Source organism: Podarcis muralis, chromosome 10 (genome assembly GCF_964188315.1).
Source record: "Podarcis muralis chromosome 10, rPodMur119.hap1.1, whole genome shotgun sequence".
In the NCBI taxonomy this organism is placed as follows: domain Eukaryota; kingdom Metazoa; phylum Chordata; class Lepidosauria; order Squamata; family Lacertidae; genus Podarcis; species Podarcis muralis.
In genome coordinates, this window is record NC_135664.1 from 64180478 (window position 1) to 64199153 (window position 18676).

The following is an 18676-nucleotide window of genomic DNA, read 5'->3' on the forward strand; positions in this document are numbered from 1 at the left end:
GAAATAACACGTGACGTGATGGGCAAAGACTCAAATGGCTTCTGTGGGGATCTTATCCAAAAATTTCAGTGTGCTACTTCCACCGATGCCTCTGGATACCAGCTGCAGGTCAGCAGAGTGTTGTTATGCTCATGTCCAGTTTGCAGGCTTCCCACAAGCATCTGGCTGGCCACTGTGAGAACAGGATGTTGGACTAGGTGAGATATTGACCTGATCCAGCAGGTCTCTTGTTATGAGAATCAGCTGGGGTTAGCAGTTTGCATGGACACCAAGGATTCAGACTCATTTTATTGGCCCTCATCCAGTCCACCTCTGCATTAAGACACTTGCCCAGGGCTTCCACTGCCTCTCCCTGTTCAAATGTTATGGAGAAGTAGAGCTGTGTGTCATCAGCATAACAATGGAACTGCCCTCCAAGACACCTGATGACTCTTCCCAGTGGATGGTTGTTTGGTTGTTAGAGACAAAATAGCACCTGGTGGAACCAGGTAGATAATTACCAGGGAGTAACTATCCACCGCGGGTGGCGCTGTGGGTTAAACCACAGAGCCTAGGACTTGCTGATCAGAAGGTCGGCGGTTTGAATCCCTACGACGGGGTGAGCTCCTGTTGATCAGTCCCAGCTCCTGCCAACCTAGCAGTTCGAAAGCACGTCAAAGTGCAAGTAGATAAATAGGTACCACTCTGGCGGGTAGGTAAACGGCGTTTCCATACGCTGCTCTGGTTCGCCAGAAGCAGCTTAGTCATGCTGGCCACATGACCCAGAAGCTGTACGCCGGCTCCCTCGGCCAATAAAGCGAGATGAGCGCTGCAACCCCAGAGTCGTCCACTACTGGACCTAATGGTCAGGGGTCCCCTTACCTTTACCTATCCACCAATTCTGCTCTTTGGACTGAACCATGTAGGTAGGAATGAAAGTGTAGTTTTTGCCTTCAGTACCCATACCACAGTTGATCCAGGAGCCACTAAGAGTTTGCGTAATTGTAAGAGGGTCACACCCCTACTCAATATTGGTCATCCTTCAGGGTGACCAAGGCTGATCCACTAGCCAGGTCTCAACCCAGACTGAGGTGGATCCAGCTAATCTGTTTCATTCAGATTAGCCACCCTCTCCTCCACCTTTGTCATCCCCCTCCCCCAGAATAGGGTATTGGCAATTCTCCAGTGAGTGCTACACTCCATTGGGTCCAAGCTGGGCTTTTTAAGGAGTGGCCACATATATGCCAAGATTTGCATCTAGCTCTGACTGGAAGTTCTTAGTGGTCCTAAAGAAACTCTTAAATCTAGGATCCACAAGTCAGTCCACAAGTCAGTAGATCTGTTTGAGAGGTGAGGGGGGGGGGGAGAAAAGGAATTGGGTATATACATAATTCTGTATAAACATATCTGAAAAATATGTTGTTTTAGCTAAAAAGGGGGGGATCTAGGTTTTTTGCGTTTGTCGTTTTCCACATCTGTAACCTAGCAACAAGTAAACAAACCCGGCTGAAAGCTCTACCTCCTCCCCTGCGAAAAAAATAAATACAGCATTTAGGACAAAATCAGCCGGCTTCTGCATTCAGTTCACATTTCATCCTCCTGTAATATTTTGATAAAAATAAAATTACCTGGGCACTTATTTACTTTAGAAAGGAAATGGAGCACAGGTATTAAAACTCTCTTTCTCCCTCGCCCTACATTCCAGATTGGAACGAAAATTACATTGTTTTGACTGAGTTATTTCGGTCTCTACGCAACCCATCCTCACCTTTCTGCTTTCCTTACCTCCATTACTCAGCTAAGTTTTGTCATCTGAAGCCAGGAGGCTTTTAATTTATTTATTTTTTTCAAACCCTCCCCCCCCCCCTTCTTCTTTTTTGCATTTGTACCAAGAGGTGGAAATTCTGTATGAGAAAACGTGATGGTGCCTTTATTTTTTATAAAATAAAAAACCTTGTTTTTTCTAATGGCTTCCTTCCCAAACAGGGACACATGAGTACAGTGCGTTTGTTAGCGTATCCAGAAGTCACTTGAAATCGAGTGCTGACTTGTGTTACCTTGTGGGCTTGGCAGAGGCTGTGCATGAGATTGTGTGTGTGTGTGTGTGTGTGTGTGTGTGTGTCTGCATGTGTGTGTGTGTTGCTTTAGTTTATATTAGCCCTGGAGGCAGAGTTAACACTTGAAATGGGACAAGAGTATTTGCAGTCATCAGAGAACTTTCCAGTCGGCTTCAATAACATCACTCTGGGTTTTTTTCCCTCTTTTTTTGTAGGGGTTTTTTTTTTTTTTTTTTTGGCAGCAAAGCCTTCAGTGGAACCATCTGTCTCTCTATTAGTGTTTTGAGTTCTGTTTTGAAGCTTCTTTGCTTGGCAAAGTCACTTTCATCCTTGGAACCTTTTTTTTTTTTTTTTTTAAGTTCCATGGCTCTCTGCCGAAGAATGCAATGCGAAAATTCCACTCGGCTGTTCATTTTTGTTTCTAAAAGGAGAATGGAGTTTCTTTGTGATTTTTAAAAAGAAAAACGAAATATCGATTCAAGGCAGGGATGGGATTATTCCAGGGCGTTAAAAACAATAATAAATTGTGGGGCGTGTGCGTTGTTTGTTAGCTGAATTAGAATAACAACAGGGGCACCAGTGGAAAAGGAGAAGTCGCTTGAGTTAGGAATTAGTGGTGGAATCTTCCTTTCTTGGTGCATGGGACACAAAACAGTGCACTTCTCTGTGTGAGACCCAGTGCAGTGCAGTGCGCGACCAGCAAGTGTTCTGCGGTACTTGCACATTGTCGCTGCCCCAAACTCCTGAGGATGATGCTTGCTTCAGCTTCCCAAAGTGTGCCCTATGCACCAAACAATGCTTCCATGTAGAATTGTAGTGTTGCCAATCAACCAGCCAGCCGTGCCCTTTCCCAGGACACTCCATTACTTTCCAACACACAAGTCCCAGTCCCACAAACTCAACATACCACAGGACCACTGAGCACGGTTAGGCCTCTTCCAATTCCATCCCCCCCCCCCTTCATTTTCTTCCCTAAAGGCACTTCTGTATTTATGCAAACTTTTTGGGTTCCCCTGTGCTCACCCTCTCGGTTCACTATTAGAAGGGAGTAAATGGCAATTGAATCATAGAATTGTGGATCTGGAAGGGACCACCAGGGTCATCTATTTCAACCCCCTGCAAAGTAGGAACCTTGGTCGAACGTGGGGCGCGAACCCACAACCCTGAGATTAATAAGAGTCTCGCGCTCTACCAACTAAGCTATCCCCTATCTTCCTGTGTGGTGAGGAGCCAGCAGAGAGGTGGGGGGGTGGCATTGCTGACCTGGCTTTCCAGTGCAAAATGTCACTGTTAGTCGCAGAGGGAAGGGATGCAAGGCGGCAGGGTGCTGGTGCAGCAGCAGGAATCTGTACTGCACTGAGCTCCTCTTTGCTTTCTCGGGAACTGACAGTAATGCCCAGTGTTGGGAGCCAGCTCAGGATTTCATCCCTGTCTGTGCCACCCCACCAGCCTCTACTGCTTTCATGTCAGGGTTGTGTTTATAATTGTGCAGTGCTGTGGCAGGTGAGCGAGGCACTTTGGGCTTCAGTGGAGTCACTCCACATGTGATCATAGTAAGATTGTGCCTTGGTGGTCCAGAAGCCACTGATTCATTGGTCTGCGTGAATTGTTTACTGATGCCCCCAGATGCCAAAACCTTTTGGGCAAGCGAGCCTTCAGACATTCTCAAGGCGGGTGGGGGAAACTTGCATGCTCAGCTGAACTCGTTAATAAAGGTTCACTACTTAGATGGTAAGGACGCGGGTGGCGCTGTGGGTAAAAGCCTCAGCACCTAGGGCTTGCCGATCGAAAGGTCGGCGGTTCGAATCCCCGCGGCGGGGTGCGCTCCCGTTGCTCGGTCCCAGCGCCTGCCAACCTAGCAGTTCGAAAGCACCCCCGGGTGCAAGTAGATAAATAGGGATCGCTTACTGGCGGGAAGGTAAACGGCGTTTCCGTGTGCTGCGCTGGCTCGCCAGATGCAGCTTTGTCACGCTGGCCACATGACCCGGAAGTGTCTCCGGACAGCGCTGGCCCCTGGCCTCTTAAGTGAGATGGGCGCACAACCCCAGAGTCTGTCAAGACTGGCCCGTACGGGCAGGGGTACCTTTACCTTTACCTTACTTAGATAGTAGGGATGCGGGTGGCACTGTGGTCTAAACCACTGAGCCTTGGGCTTGCCGATTAGAAGGTCAGTGATTCGAGTCCCCGCAACGGGGTGAGCTTCCGTTGCTCAGTCCCAGCTCCTGCCAACCTAGCAGTTCGAAAGCACACTCCAAAGTGCAAGTAGATTAATAGGTACCGCTCTGGCGGGAAGGTGAACGGCGTTTCCGTGCACTACTCTGGTTTCAGTGTTCCGTTGCACCAGAAGCAGTTTAGTCAATCTGGCCACATGATCCGGAAAAACTGTCTGCAGACAAACGCCGGCTCCCTCAGCCTGTAAAGCGAGATGAGTGCTGCAACCCCAGAGTTGTCTGCGACTAGACTTAACTGTAAGAGGTCCTTTACCCTTTTTTTACTTAGATAATGTAAGATTAGGGATGGGGGAGAAATTTGGTGCAGTTCACATTTAACGGTGGACCTAGTTTGTACTTTCTGGAACAATAGCATGCATGAAAATGCAGTCGTGGTTCAAAATTTGCCCTTCTCCAAATTTTGCAAGACTGTTCTTCAGCCTCATAATGCTACCAACAATGCACATTCTAGTGGTGTAAAAAGCATAAGTTAGTGCAAATAACGTGCAAAATGCATTATATTAGAGGAAACTGCATTTCCAAAATGTGTACGTTAGGCAACAAAATGTCTGTATTAGCTGAAATTTGCACTAAGAGGCAGGAGAATTTTCATGAAGACTTTTTTTTAATCGCAAAGTAATTTGGGAATCTGGAGAACTACATTTCAGATGGGGGAAATGGAAAACTAATAGAAACTTGGTATTGTCAGATTTGCCCAATCCTACATTTGTGTGTGTGTGTGTGTGTGTGTGTGTGTGTGTGAGAGAGAGAGAGAGAGAGAGAGAGAGAGAGAGAGAGAGAGAGAGAGATTTTGTTTCAGGAAGACACCGCATACAGATCTTTGTGGTGCTAGTGTTGCATACCTCTAACTCAGGATAAAATTTCATGCATCTGAAGAACTGAACAGTACTCCAAAAGGGTTTATCATGCCATAATAAATGTGATAGCCCTTAAGACGTTCTCTGCAACAGACAAACATTGTTTGCCCCTCTGGAGAATGTATTTCTTATTTATTTCCTAATAAATAAGTTCCACCTGAATGTGGACCTTCATTAACGCCAATTGAAAGACATGCCTCAGACTAATTTGGGGATATAAGTCCCATGATCTCCTGGTCATTGATATTCTATGCAACCAGCTACATTTCCTAGAGGCCAGCGGAGGTCCTGTCTTCTTCATAGCAATGCACCAGACACTGGAGAAGGGAAAGAGAGAGAGAGAGAGAGAGAGAGAGAGAGAGACCTCAGTTCCATGCAGTGGTTTTCTGCTTGAGTATTGCCATGGCCAGAAATGTGGGGGAGTGTTTGATGGCTCAGGGGGGCAGTGGCATATTTCCAAGCAACTCGGAAATGTGGGGAAGCAACATCTTATTTCAGAAGCAACCGGACAGCAGATCTTCCCCACCTCTAGACTTTTTGCCAGCTGGGGCATCCAAGTTGGAGTAGGACAATGTCATAATTGGCTGGTAGTCTGCATTTGTGGTGGGTCATCATTTCATATGACCCTGTAGCTCTGCAAATGAGCCTCTGAACCAGATCTTGTGAGTGTTTGAGAGCTTCAAATTTCATCTAATGGAAGGGAGTGGGCAGTGAATTGTAATCTGTGAGGTCCGGAATGCAGAAAAGAACAGGCCCTGCTACCTGCCTTCCTTACAGTTCCCATTCACATGCAGAAAGTTGTCTCTATTACACAGCCCTCCTGGTAAGCCAATTAGCACATACAGAGCAATAAAAAAACCCATATTATTATTATTATTATTTACAAGTGTTCGTTCCACATTTGCAAGGACTCAGTACTTCACTGTGGCAGTGGCTACTCTTTGGAACTCCCTTCCCAATAATATTAGTCAGGCACCAAAACTGCATTGGTTTTGCCAGCAGCTAAAAAAAAATAAAAAATCATCAATCCTAAGCATGCAATTTCAACATGTATTAAGATGGCTGATTTTATTTCTCTTTTAAAATGCAGTGTTAACGTGTTTCTAATGTTTGTTTTCATCAGCATTTTGAAGGTATGCATTAGGTTGTCCTTCATAAACCGCTTAGAGGTTTATTATTATTATTATTATTATTATTATTATTATTATTATGTGGTATACAAATTTTGCGAAATATAATAAATATTCAGTGCATAGACTGCTCTCTTTTGCACTGGATTCATTGTAGGCCAATCTTTTCAGTTGCAAATGCCACCACTGTCCTGTTGCAAATTTACCATTAAGGAGAAGCCCCGATTTCTGGTTTGATTTTCCTTCTCCTGTTCAGCAGGTCCAAGGTCAGCTGCCGCCATTAATGATTCCAGTATTCCCTCCAGACCAGCGGACTCTAGCAGCAGCAGCACAGCAGGGATTCCTCCTTCCTCCTGGTTTCAGCTACAAGGCAGGCTGCAGTAAGTCTAGTCAACTCCCCCCCCCCCCCCCCCGCTCACTGGGGTGCAAGCAGAGGATTAATGTTTTAATGAGGCTGAGCAAGAGATGGTGTAGTTTGCTGGCCAAAAATGTGTCTTCTGAGCCAGGAAGCTTCTGGCTCAATTGCCAGTTCAGAATTTCACGCAGGGACCTCACCTCAGTCTCCATGTATTCAAGATCCTGTCTGCACAGGGCTCTGCGTGGAGACACCCAAACAAACGCAGACTCCCCTGGTACATGATCTGTACCCTCCATTTTCCCCCCCAGGTGTATGCTCAGAGCCTATGCATGTTGAGATGAACCCATGTCTACAAAGCTTCTTTGCGTGTGGGACCTCAAATGTGGTTGTGGGCGGGGCCAGAAGATGCAGACCCGCCTTAAATGAGCATTGGTGCAACACAAAGGTGTACAGTGGTACCTCAGGTTACATACGCTTCAGGTTACAGACTCCGCTAACCCAGAAATAGTACCTCGGGTTAAGAACTTTGCTTCAGGATGAGAACAGAAATCACACGGCAGCAGCAGGAGGCCCCATTAGCTAAAGTGGTGCTTCAGGTTAAGAACAGTTTCAGGTTAAGAACGGACCTCCGGAACGAATTAAGTACGTAACCAGAGGTACCACTGTATTCAGTATGAATAGCAGCCTATCTTACAGGACTGTTGCACAGATTGCTGTTGCACAGGTCTCTGGTTCAGTGCAAAACATTCCAAATTCTTGCCAAGTACAGTAAGTTATGCCCCTTTCCAGGATACTCCATTGCTTTTTAACACACAGGTCCCTGTCCCATAAACTCAACATACCATTGGCCACCATGCACAGTTACTTCTCACAGGCACCTCCGTATTTCTGCAAAATTTCAGGTTCTCCTGAGCTTGGTTTGCTATTAGAGGGAGTAAACGGGGATGGAATCACAAAGTTGGAGGGGACCACGAGGGTCATCTAGTCCAACCCCCTGCAGTGCAGGTATCTTTTGCCCAATATGGTGCTTGAACCCACAGCCCTGAGATTGTCTCATGAGCTAGGATCACCGAAGGTGAGTGAGTGGCTTACTTGAGGCCACCGACTTGTGTGAGAGTGAGATTTGATCCAGGGATTTTCTGGTTCACAGTACCTGGTATGCTAGAGAAACTCTGTCTTCCTAAGAATCAACATCTGCTCTGCATCTTTAGTGATGATCAATTAAGCTGGTTTGGAGCCTCCCCCAATCTGATAATGCCATTTCCCTTAATTTAGTGCATTTTTATCTTATTTTCACGAACAGATTCAAATCTATTAATAATAAACCAAACAGAGGTTGTAGTCAAGCAGAAACGTATGGCCAGGAAATATACCAAAGAATTATACACAAAAATAAATTATATGTTACAATGCAATAAAAAAACTATTATTGATTAAATGTGGTCACTGATCAACGCACTTTTATGCACACTTTGCCCTGATATGTACATCTTTGTAGAAACATTTTGGTTGGAGAACTGCATCACAGACTTACATTAAGTGCAAATAACAAGGGGCAACTTTGGTTACGGTTCACATATTGTTACGGAGAGTCCTAATTTGTCTTTAAAGGAGAATCAAACTGCATCCCTACCCCAGCCCTGTACTTGGGTCCTACAGAAAAATCTCTCTTCACCTTCACTGCAGGTAGGAAGAAGGATTTGCAGATACAGATACTTTTTAAAAAACGAAACACCTTCCATATATATATATATATATATATATTAAAAAATCATCTGGAATTTTCTTGATAGTGACATTTGAGAGCATAAAACCCAAACAAACAGATCAGATACCTTTGAAACATACGTCTCTTTATTGCCTAAAGCTGCCGTTGTTTGCAGTGCCTCTTTTCCACTCCAACCCCCCCGAAGGAAGAAGAGGGATTGAGGGGTGGGGGAAGAGAGAGAGAGAGAGAGAGACTTAACACTGTTGTAGGGGAAATAAGATTTCCTTCTAAAACAGCCTGTTCCCTATTTAATGAAGAGGTTTAATTTGCCCTTTTTGCAAGCAACTTCCAAACAACATGCAAGTCCCATTAATCTCAACAGGAGTTCTCTGCATAGATCAAGGGTAGCATATGCCTCTCAATTTATGGGCTAACACAAAGCATGAGTATCTTTATAACAGTCTAAGGTTGGAAAAAACGCAGCAGATTAATCCTTGAAGGCTTTTGCTTTCAGTGGAGTGTGTTTGTGTGTGCATATGCGCGCATTTGGACAATTTTATATAGAAACTTGTGCGCTCCTGTCATCATGGCACTGGCTGTTTTATATTTTTTTCAGAATGAGGGGGAAAGGGGAGAGCTCTGAAAAGTCTTCATTTCAGCAAAGAGATTTATCTTCATCGTGGATTTCATAAAAACTGGTTTCATTCATTTCCGCTTATCTAACTCTTCTGACATCAGCTTCCTATCTAGCTATCTGAAGCCCTCTTGTTCTGGGAGCTTCTGTCTTTGGTCCTTCTGTTTGGCTTTATTATGTCCGCATCAGTGTATCATTGACTAACTCATGAATCCATCAATTGTTTTCTTTTTGTTAGCACAGTATTCGCTAAAGGAGCAGTTGAAATTCATTTCCAAGGCAAAAAAGAAAACAAAAAAAGGACTGTGCCGGTGATAAGTCTTTTCCAAAGTGTTAATCTTCAAGGTTGAATCCCCGCCTCCCCGAACTTCCAAAATATAAATAGGTAGAACTGGAGCCTTCACCTAGGGACACAATTAAAGCAACACGAATTTGCAATGAATATTCTCCAGCTTGGGTTATTTATCGGGGGGGGGGTGTCACTGACAAACTCACACTTTGTCAGTGAAATGGGGATTGAGCTTTTAAACAAAACATTGTGTGAAGAGTGTTTTGCTTATTTATTTTCTTACATTTATATCCCATCTTCCTTCCTTCATGGCGCCCAGGGTGGAATGGATGTCAGCCGCCTTCAAACCATGTTGTTGTTGTTGTTCAGTCGTTTAGTTGTGTCCGACTCTTCATGACCCCATGGACCAGAGCACACCAGGCACTCCTGTCTTCCACTGCCTCCCGCAGTTTGGTTAAACTCATGCTGGTAGCTTTGAGAACACTGTCCAACCATCTCGTCCTCTGTCGTCCCCTTCTCCTTGTGCCCTCAATCTTTCCCAGGGAGTCTTCTCTTCTCATGAGGTGGCCAAAGTATTGGAGCCTCAGCTTCAGGATCTGTCCTTCCAGTGAGCACTCAGGGCTGATTTCCTTCAGAATGGATAGGTTTGATCTTCTTGCAGTCCATGGGACTCTCAAGAGTCTCCTCCAGCACCATAATTCAAAAGCATCAATTCTTCGGCAATCAGCCTTCTTTATGGTCCAGCTCTCACTTCCATACATCACTTCAAACCATACCCTGTTCCATTCCACTATACTGTATTCCCTGGCTGTTGCTAATTTCCCTCTTGGCTGTTGCTTCCTGCTTGCTGGATTAGTTACGCAGCCAATCGCACCCAATCAGGGATCGCACAGTTAACAGAATGACATCACATAGTCAAGCAAGCAAGTGAGGGCAATGCACAGGAATAAGTGAGTGGTTACGCAAGGAGGGATGAGAAGGTGAGGCCTTTTTCCCCGGCATTGCCAAATGTGCAAAACATTTCACTCAGGCTGGTTCCTGGTGCAGCACTGAGTTTTGATGCAGTTCATCAGCCAGCAATTCATAAACAGCTCCTACAGTGTTTACTGAGAATGCACTCAGGCAGCTGTTTAGCAAGTGGTAATTTTCCATGAAGGATATGTAACCATTTGATAAGCCAGCCGTACATATTTCCTTGTCAAGTGTTGAGGAGAATTCTACCACATTTTCAGAGTTGATTAGAAATCTGAGAGAACCAGGGAGTGGAGAAATTTTCTACGCAGACCACTAGTTTACAATGTATCTGCAAGGACACCAGAGTAAGTTACAACTGAGTAAAAGTACAATTAATCCGTTCTGCGAGTCTCTTCGTCTTGCTGTTTTTTCGTCTTGTGAAGCACGGCTATTAGCGGCTTAGCGGCTATTAGCGGCTTAGCGGCTATTAACGGCTTAGCGGCTTTAAGAAAAAGGAAACAAACTCTCAAGAACTCGCAATACATTTCGTCTTGCGAAGCAAGCCCATAGGGAAATTCGTCTTGCGGAACGACTCAAAAAACGGAAAACTCTTTCGTCTAGCTAGTTTTTCGTCTTGTGAGGCATTCGTCTTGCGGGGCACCACTGTAAACCAACTTCTGCATTCGCCATATGCAACAACACTGATCAGTGTAGTTTGGGTCAGTTTGACCCCAGCCTATCAAATCGCTTATCTTGGCTGTGGCTGTTCACGGACACATATGGACCACAGTGAAGAGCTCTCTCTTTCTCCACACTGGAAAATCAGGGCTATTAAGCTCATCCAAAAGCTGTCCTGCCCCATAGCATGGATACCGAGTGTTCCTATAGCTGTTCTTCCTCATATGGCAGATGCAGTGATTCACGTTGCCGAACATGTAACTTAAAGCTGTTGAATGTTGAATATTGCTATTTATATTTGTAGGCCTGCAAAAGGTCAAGACTGCATCCCATTAAACATATCTGGCAGATTCAATTAATTCCATGTTTAGCACAGTGTGGCACTGTGTATGTGTGTTTGCTTTTCAACTGCTAGTATATTAACAGCATGGCAGCTGTGTAGCACATCACATCCATGAGACTGACATGACATCACACATTTTGGTCGCCATGGAAATGAAAAAGAAAACTGAACCAGGTTTTTGCCTAGGCCTGAGGGATGCCTGTAATAGCTGCATGCCAGGGAGATGTTCTTGAAAGACCTCCTTCATCAATAAAGTCACATTTGACAAATTTATCCATGACATGGGGCAATCTAAGGGAGTTTTGGATGTTCTGTCCCATGCATGTAGCCCTGCATAATTCCTGAGGATCTAGGCTTTGGTGAGGGGCAGATGGGTCTCATCAACCTGGGAAGGTAGCCCATCTAGGAGAAGGAAAACTCTGGTCCTTAACCTCTGCTGCCTGCCTTGCAGGACATCTTCGGGAGAAGAAAAGGCTAAGGAGTAAACCCTAAATAAATCGAGAGTGGAGTCCCTAAGGCAGCTGAGTGGTGCCTTGTACACCTCCTTACATCAACTCCTGCAGCCAAGCTGGTGCCAAACGTATTGCTCTACTTTCTTTTGGACCACATCAACAAGGCTGAGCGGGGGTGGGGGGTCTTGCTGTCAAGGCAGCCCAGGACCTCCATACATACTGCCCAGGTTTCCACTTCAGGAAGGTCACTTCGGTGCTGCTAACACAGTGGTTTGACTTCACCCCCAGAGGTGCTCTCCATTGTCTCACAAGACGGATGCCTACCAGGCCTTGGTGGTCTGTTTGGAAGTAAGGGGTGAGATTCAGAAGAGTTACATAGTTTTATGTTCAATGCCTGCACTACTGCAGTAGAATTTTGACACTTAGTCCTACTTGATGGGAACTGCAGTCCAAAATTCCTGTTGGGAAAGGCTACTCTTTACATACAAATTAGCATATGCAACTTTTATGCAAATAAATATCCTTTTTGGGTGATACGTTTACTCTTTGGGGCAAAGCCTAAGCACCAAGAGCTGGACTCCAGGAGGGTTTGGGCTCATCTAGGAGTGACTTGTTTTTCTCAGAATGGGAGAGATTCATTTCTGAGCCCTCCTGTGTTGGCCAAAACTCTACCCCAAATGTCACTCTTCTTGACTTTGCTGAAATTTGAGCACAGACGGCACATTCAAGTCTGAACCCTAGATTAAGTATACCTATACTGGCAGAATATAGGTAAATGAAAATCTTCTCAGGTTAGAATCTACTGGAATTTCCATCTCCCTCCCTTTTAGAGAATATTTGCTGCTGCTTTTAATCCTTGTGGGGGTTTGAGTATGATGCAGCAGAAGTAAAGCATTTTTAAGTCCCTCCCCCTTTTTTCCAATGGGAGAAGTATACATTTGCTGCCCATTAGCTGTTGAGTCATATGTCATCTGCCTGGACTTTGGGGTTGATGCGCATTCATCCCTCTTTCATCCTTGTTTTGGGCGGGGAATGGCTAGACAATAGATGCATTGTGTATTTCTTATATATCAGCTCCCTTTGAATGGAAACTTAAAAAACAAAAAAATCAAATTTGCAGAAAAGCCCAAACACAGTTATTGATGAAATATCTAATTACTATTTCAACTTGGCGCAACTGGGTACGAGAGTGGACAAGCCAAGCCTAATAAAATTAAAATATGCTGAATTCACCATTTGACGGTTTTCTGAACAATATCCCCTACATCCAATAAAAAAAATAAAATGAAACTCATAGTTAATTGGTTTCTCATACAGGACAATAAAATTAATGTTTAGGATTTAAATACCATAAACTTCCCCAGGCAGATTTGCTGATGTATCTCTGTTTTTTAGTTCATCACATGTTTCATTGTTTAATGGGGTATCATGTGGGCCGTATAATTATGTCTCATGTACACAAGGTCCGCAGGCATGGCTTAGAAAAGGCTGCTGGCTAATTTCTCATTTAAGTGCTGTCAGATGATGTCCAGGTTGTTAACAATTGCCAAGCCCTAAGGGGGAGAAGATGAAGACAAAAAGATAGATTTAGACTTTGGTGTGTGCACAGCTGACAAAAGTATCGCAGCTAAGTAAGATATGGTGGGTTTAGGTCAAGGAAGGGAACCTTTTTCATCCCAAGGGACCACATTCTTTTCTAGGTGGCCTTCTGAGGGACACGCGCTCATGGCAGACAGGTCAAAAGTAGGCAGAGCAATGAATTGTAGAATTGTAGGAAGGGACCCTGAGGGTCATCTAGTCCAACCCCTGCAAATCTCAAATAAAGCATCCATGACACATGGCCGTCCAACCTCTGCTTGCAAACCTCCAAGGAAGGAGAGTCCACCACCTTCAGAGGGAGTCCATTCTATGGTCAGAACAGCTCTTATTGTCAAATGTTCTTCCTGATGTTTGTTGGAATCTCCTTTCTTGTAACATGAAGCCATTGGAAGAAAAGAAAAGAAAACAAGCTTGCTCCATCCTCCATGTGACAGCCCTTTAGCTATTTGGAGATAGCTATTGTATCTCCTCTCAGTCTCTTCTTTCCCAAGCTAAGCATACACAGTTCCCTTAACAGTTCCCTTCATAAGTCTTAGTTTCCAGACCCTTGATCATCTTGGTTGCCCTCCTCTTCACACCTTCCAGCTTCTCAACATCTTTCCTAAATTGTGGTGCCCAGAACTGGACACGGTATTCCAGGTGTGGTCTGACCAAGGCAGAATAGAGTGGTACTATTACTTCCTTTGATCTGGACACTAGCCATCTGTTGATGCAGATACTGTACCTTTGTGAGGGACATAGGGGTCTCTTGACAATTTTCAGTACCCTTAACAAACTACAATCCTCAGGATTCTTTGGGGAAAGCCAAGAGTTTTTAAAATGGTCGGTACTGCTTTAAATATAAAGTGCAGAGTGCGTCTTACACTGATAACTAGCAACAATGAAGTGTGTTGTTGCGATGTGGCCCTTTGCAATTTATCTTAAATGTACTTCCCTTCTATTAGCTAGAAAAGAAACAGCGTTCAGAAAGGAAAGCTTATTGTGCCCGTTGAATCAAATGTACCATGACTTTGCATTGTGCTTTCCTAATGAATGTGTACCGTTGTAAGTCTTGTTTCCAAAGACTTTCCTGGGCTAATAATTTCTGTTAGCACATCATTGGGCCATGCACAAATGCTCCAATGATCTTTATTAATGGAGTGGAAAGCTTTTTAAACATTTTGTCATTTAGAAAGGCCAGGAATATATAAGGCAGAGCACATCTGTGTTAACTGCAAAGGCTAGATGTTAACAATTCGGCCCTTTGTTTTCTGCACAAAAATGGAAAGGGTTATCAAGGCAGCCGTTTCTTATGAAGGCCTGCTTTTGTAGATATATTCAAAGTTAGATTGCAGAAACAGAAGAGCATTTGTTGTGAATATTTCCTGTGCTTTAACAATAAGCCCCTCGTCCCAGGGAACCCTGGGAATTGTAGCTCTGTGAGGGGAGTCTCATCACCCTTAGCAAACTACAGTTCCCAGCTGTTGAAGTGGTATAAGAGTTCTTATCAAAATAAAGCTCAAAAGACTTGTCAAAAGGAAACAGCCTCTGGTCTGTGATAACTGTTTCTGAGGGCTTCAGGGCCATTCACTAAGGTTTCTTTGCCATGAGGAATGTGAAATAATTAAGGTGCCACCTATGATCAAGTTTCCACTGAGAAATAAGTTTTGGGTGTTGTTGTTTTTTTAAAAAAAATCAGAGCAATGAGTTGTTATTAACACACTTCTTCCAGAAGGCAGCAGAGGAAAAAGTAGCTAGCCTGAAAACACAATCTTCACCAGCCATCTGTCTAAATGGGCTGAGCTCTTGGGACCCTATGAATCTCTTTCAGCAATGCATTTGTGGGATGTGCGGTGCCACTACTGAAAAGGCCGTGTCAGCTGTTCAAGGACCAATCTAAATAACTGGTCATGGTGGCACTTGCATCCAGAGTGAAATTAAGCATTCTGTAAGCAACAACAACAACCTGAACGCAAATGGTACAAGGTAGGGTTACCAGATGTCTCCGGTTCCCGGGGACAGTCCCTGGATTTGCAAATCTGTCCCTGGACAAATTCCGTCTGCAGAATGTCCCCAGATTTGCAAATCTGTCCCTGGGAAACATGGCAGCGGCAGCCTCAGGAGCCAGCCTGGTAGCGCAGTTGGCTCTGGCTGGCTTCAGGAGCTGCTCGCTGCTTGATGCCAAGGCAGCCACCATTTTTCCTCACTGGAAGTCCCCATATGTTGTGTCTTGTGCGCAACACATCATATGGGGACTTCCGGAGAGGAAAAGTGGTGGGCACCACGGCAGTGGGCAGTGAGCAGCTCCTGAAACCAACCAGAGCCAACTGTGCTACCAGGCTGGCTCCGGGCTGCTGACTGCTGCTGCTGCTGCCACTGCCAAAGGGGAACTGGGGACGTCCGGCGATACAGATCTCCTGCCTCCCTCCCCCCTTTGTTTTGACTAATGGGGGAGGCTTAGGAGTCGCGGGCAGGTGGCTGTTGCCCAGTTTTCTAATAACTCTGCGCATTTATGTTTCACACGGTGCAAAAGAAGGGCTTTGCACCTTGCCTGGCAGAGAAACTGCGCGCCTTGCTCCCCTCCTGGGCAATGGCTGGCCGCCTGTGACTCCCCAGATCTGTCAAAACAAAGGGGGAAGGGGGCAGGAGATTGGGGGAAGCTCTGGAGTCATGGGCGGGCAGCGGCAGTTGCCCAGTTTTTAAAAAAACTCTGTGCATTTATGTTTCACAGAGTGCGAAAGAAGGGCTTTGCCCCTTTATACAATATGCATGTGTGCTTGGGCCCAGGGTCTTTTGCCTCACCATCCCCACTACTGACTCCCTGTTGCTACTCAGCTTCAAAAAAAATGAAATAAAAAAGTGTCCTCGGATTCATTGAAAAAAATCTGGTAACCATAATACAAGGGCTTTCCCATCACATTTTTTCCAACAGCCAGCGCAGGACAGTATTAAATGAAAATGGGGTTTGAGGCACAGATATAAGGGGTGGACTTAGGTAACGATCTTTGGTGCGAGCATAGTGTTCCAATTACGCAAGTGGGGCTCTGTTTGCATCTCCCAAACACTGGCAATGTGTGTGCTAAGTGTCGATACTACTAGCCATCCTCTGTTTGGTTGAGTTCCTACTTCGGCTCAGCCTGTAGGTTCAACCCCCCCCCCCCCCCAATCCGGCATGGCGATCTTATCAAGGTTGTGCTGTTTTCTTTTTCTCCTTTTCTCTCCTTTGTAGATATATTCTCTCTCTCTCTCTCTCTCTCTCTCTCTCTCTCTCTGGAAGCTCAGCCCTCTGATCAGTGTGCACTCCCCTCCCCCCCTCCCCATTTCCCTAAATACATCATGAAAAAGGATGAGGTTTCCGCCTTAATTGCCTGTGCCTTTTATTCACATTCCTCTCTCAGCCAGAATTGTGAAGAGTGTTAGTAAAAGGCCTCACAATGGAGCTTTTCATTAGGCCTCTGCGAGGCGCACAAAAGGAGGCTTTTGGAAAGAGTGAATGCAGGAGTTTAATTTGCAGGTGGAGAGTGGATAAAAGGTGCTGACGCCTCTATTATTCTCTTACTTAGGTGACCCTTACCCTGTTCAGCTGATCCCAACAACCATGGCAGCTGCTGCCGCGGCAACCCCCGGCTTAGGTCCTCTCCAACTGCAGGTAAGTCCAGCTACAATGACGGAGGAGGCAAAGGTTAAATAAATATGGAAAGCAGTTTTCTCTCCCATTCCAACCCCGCAAAACACACACAATGTGGTTTCCCCTTCTTTCTCTTTTGCGCCCCGCCTTTTGGTGTCTGGCACACACACCCCCACACACCCTTTTCATTTACAAATCTACATCTGGAAGTGGCTTTCTTTTCACCTGGGAGAGGGCGGGCTTCAAAAGTGCCGTTCCCGCACCCACTCCCCTGGTTTAAAGGAACTGTGACTTGCTGGTAAAGCAGAGGGGACAGAGAGGGATGCTTAGCACCCACTCAGAAGGCTAGTCCTCAGAGCCTTTCATGGTAGTTTGCTTAGGGGGGCGAAAGGAAGCAGTGCTTCACACGATGAGTCGCTGATTTACAGGATTCGCTGCTGCAAGGTGAGGTGAAGGCCGTTGTTTTCTAAGGAGCTCGGGCTCACTCCATACGTTTATAAAGCATGCAACCTTTCCCTAAGCAATCCTGGGAACTGGAGTTTGTTAGCAGCGCTCAGAATTGTAGTTCTCTTTGTTGGTTCCTGAGATTTTTTGGGGGGAAGTCCTATGGTATAAATGTGGTGAGCATGCAGCCATACATTAAGGAGGATAGGTCTGTTGATGGCTGTTTGCCACAATACTTTGCTTCACTGATGGGACTCAAGTTTGCATGTGCAGGATTCCAAGGCAGTCTTCCATAGACACACTGGGTCTTCCAGCCATACGCGGACCAGGCACAAACCCACTTACCTTCAGCAAGGGGGCTACATCATACGACTTCAGACCATGCCCTAGGACCCAGCAAAGGCCATGAGAGCTGCGGATGAGGCATCTGTCTTACAGGCCATGTGCTTTTGACTACTAGATGCTGGGGCTGAATTAGATAAGCTAGCTACTGATTTTCCCCGTTCCTTCTTTTGGTTTATAAAACTGCCCTTCATCATCCTGATTAAGGGACGGGTTACAACAAAATGCCACGTTTAGCAGGACAAGTCCAGAATGCATTGTGCTAACCAACTACCAGAAGACTTTATACAAATATAAATATATATTTGTAGTGGTTAGAGCATCAGACTAGGACCAGGGAGAATTCAAATCTCCCACATGACCTTGGGCCAGTCACCATCCTTCAGCCTATCCTACCTCATAAGGCTGTGGTGAAAATAAAATGGAGTGGGAGAGCAATCCATTTAAAACTCCTTGGAAGAATGGTGGGATATAAGTCTAGATGATGATGGTGATGAGTAAATAATAAATAAATTTTCAGGCACACAATTCCCATTATTATTATCATTAAATTTGTATACTGCTCTTCATCCAAAGATCCCAGGGCAGTTCACAACAGAAAAATACAAAATGAGAAAACCAAATACATAATAGAACAAAAGCAAGAGATAATAATAATAATAATAATAATAATAATAATAATAATAATAATAATAATAGTAATAAATAAATAAATAAAAATATACCCCGCCCATCTGGCTGGGCTTCCCCAGCCACTCTGGGTGGCTTCCAACAAAATATTAAAATACAGTAATGAATCAAACATTAAAAGCTTCCCTAAACAAAAAGCAAATCAATCCCCCCATCAAATGTCACAATGTCAATCACTTGACATCACAATTGATTTCACATTTTGCAGTCCCAAAGTCGGGACTTTGGAGCACCTCGCAGGCAGCAAGAAGTTACTGAAACAAAGGTTCTTCCTTCATTTTAGCAGGGGTTTGCATCAAATCCTGCCGAACTGTGCTAGATTTA

General features: G+C 44.9%; 1 protein-coding gene across 10 annotated transcripts in view; it reads left to right on the plus strand.

Annotated features, from left to right (window-relative positions):
• SOX5 (SRY-box transcription factor 5) overlaps positions 1-18676 on the plus strand; it is a 771121-nt gene that overhangs the window by 633797 nt on the left and 118648 nt on the right. For 8 of the 10 annotated variants that reach the window (XM_028746002.2, XM_077935293.1, XM_028746004.2 and 5 more), the window contains 2 exons: positions 6511-6634; positions 16812-16897. In XM_028746002.2, coding sequence (XP_028601835.2) covers positions 6511-6634; positions 16812-16897 — 210 coding nt within the window. The remainder of the gene's footprint in view (positions 1-6510; positions 6635-16811; positions 16898-18676) is intronic. The other 2 variants (XM_077935288.1, XM_077935291.1) reach the window with 1 other exon arrangement.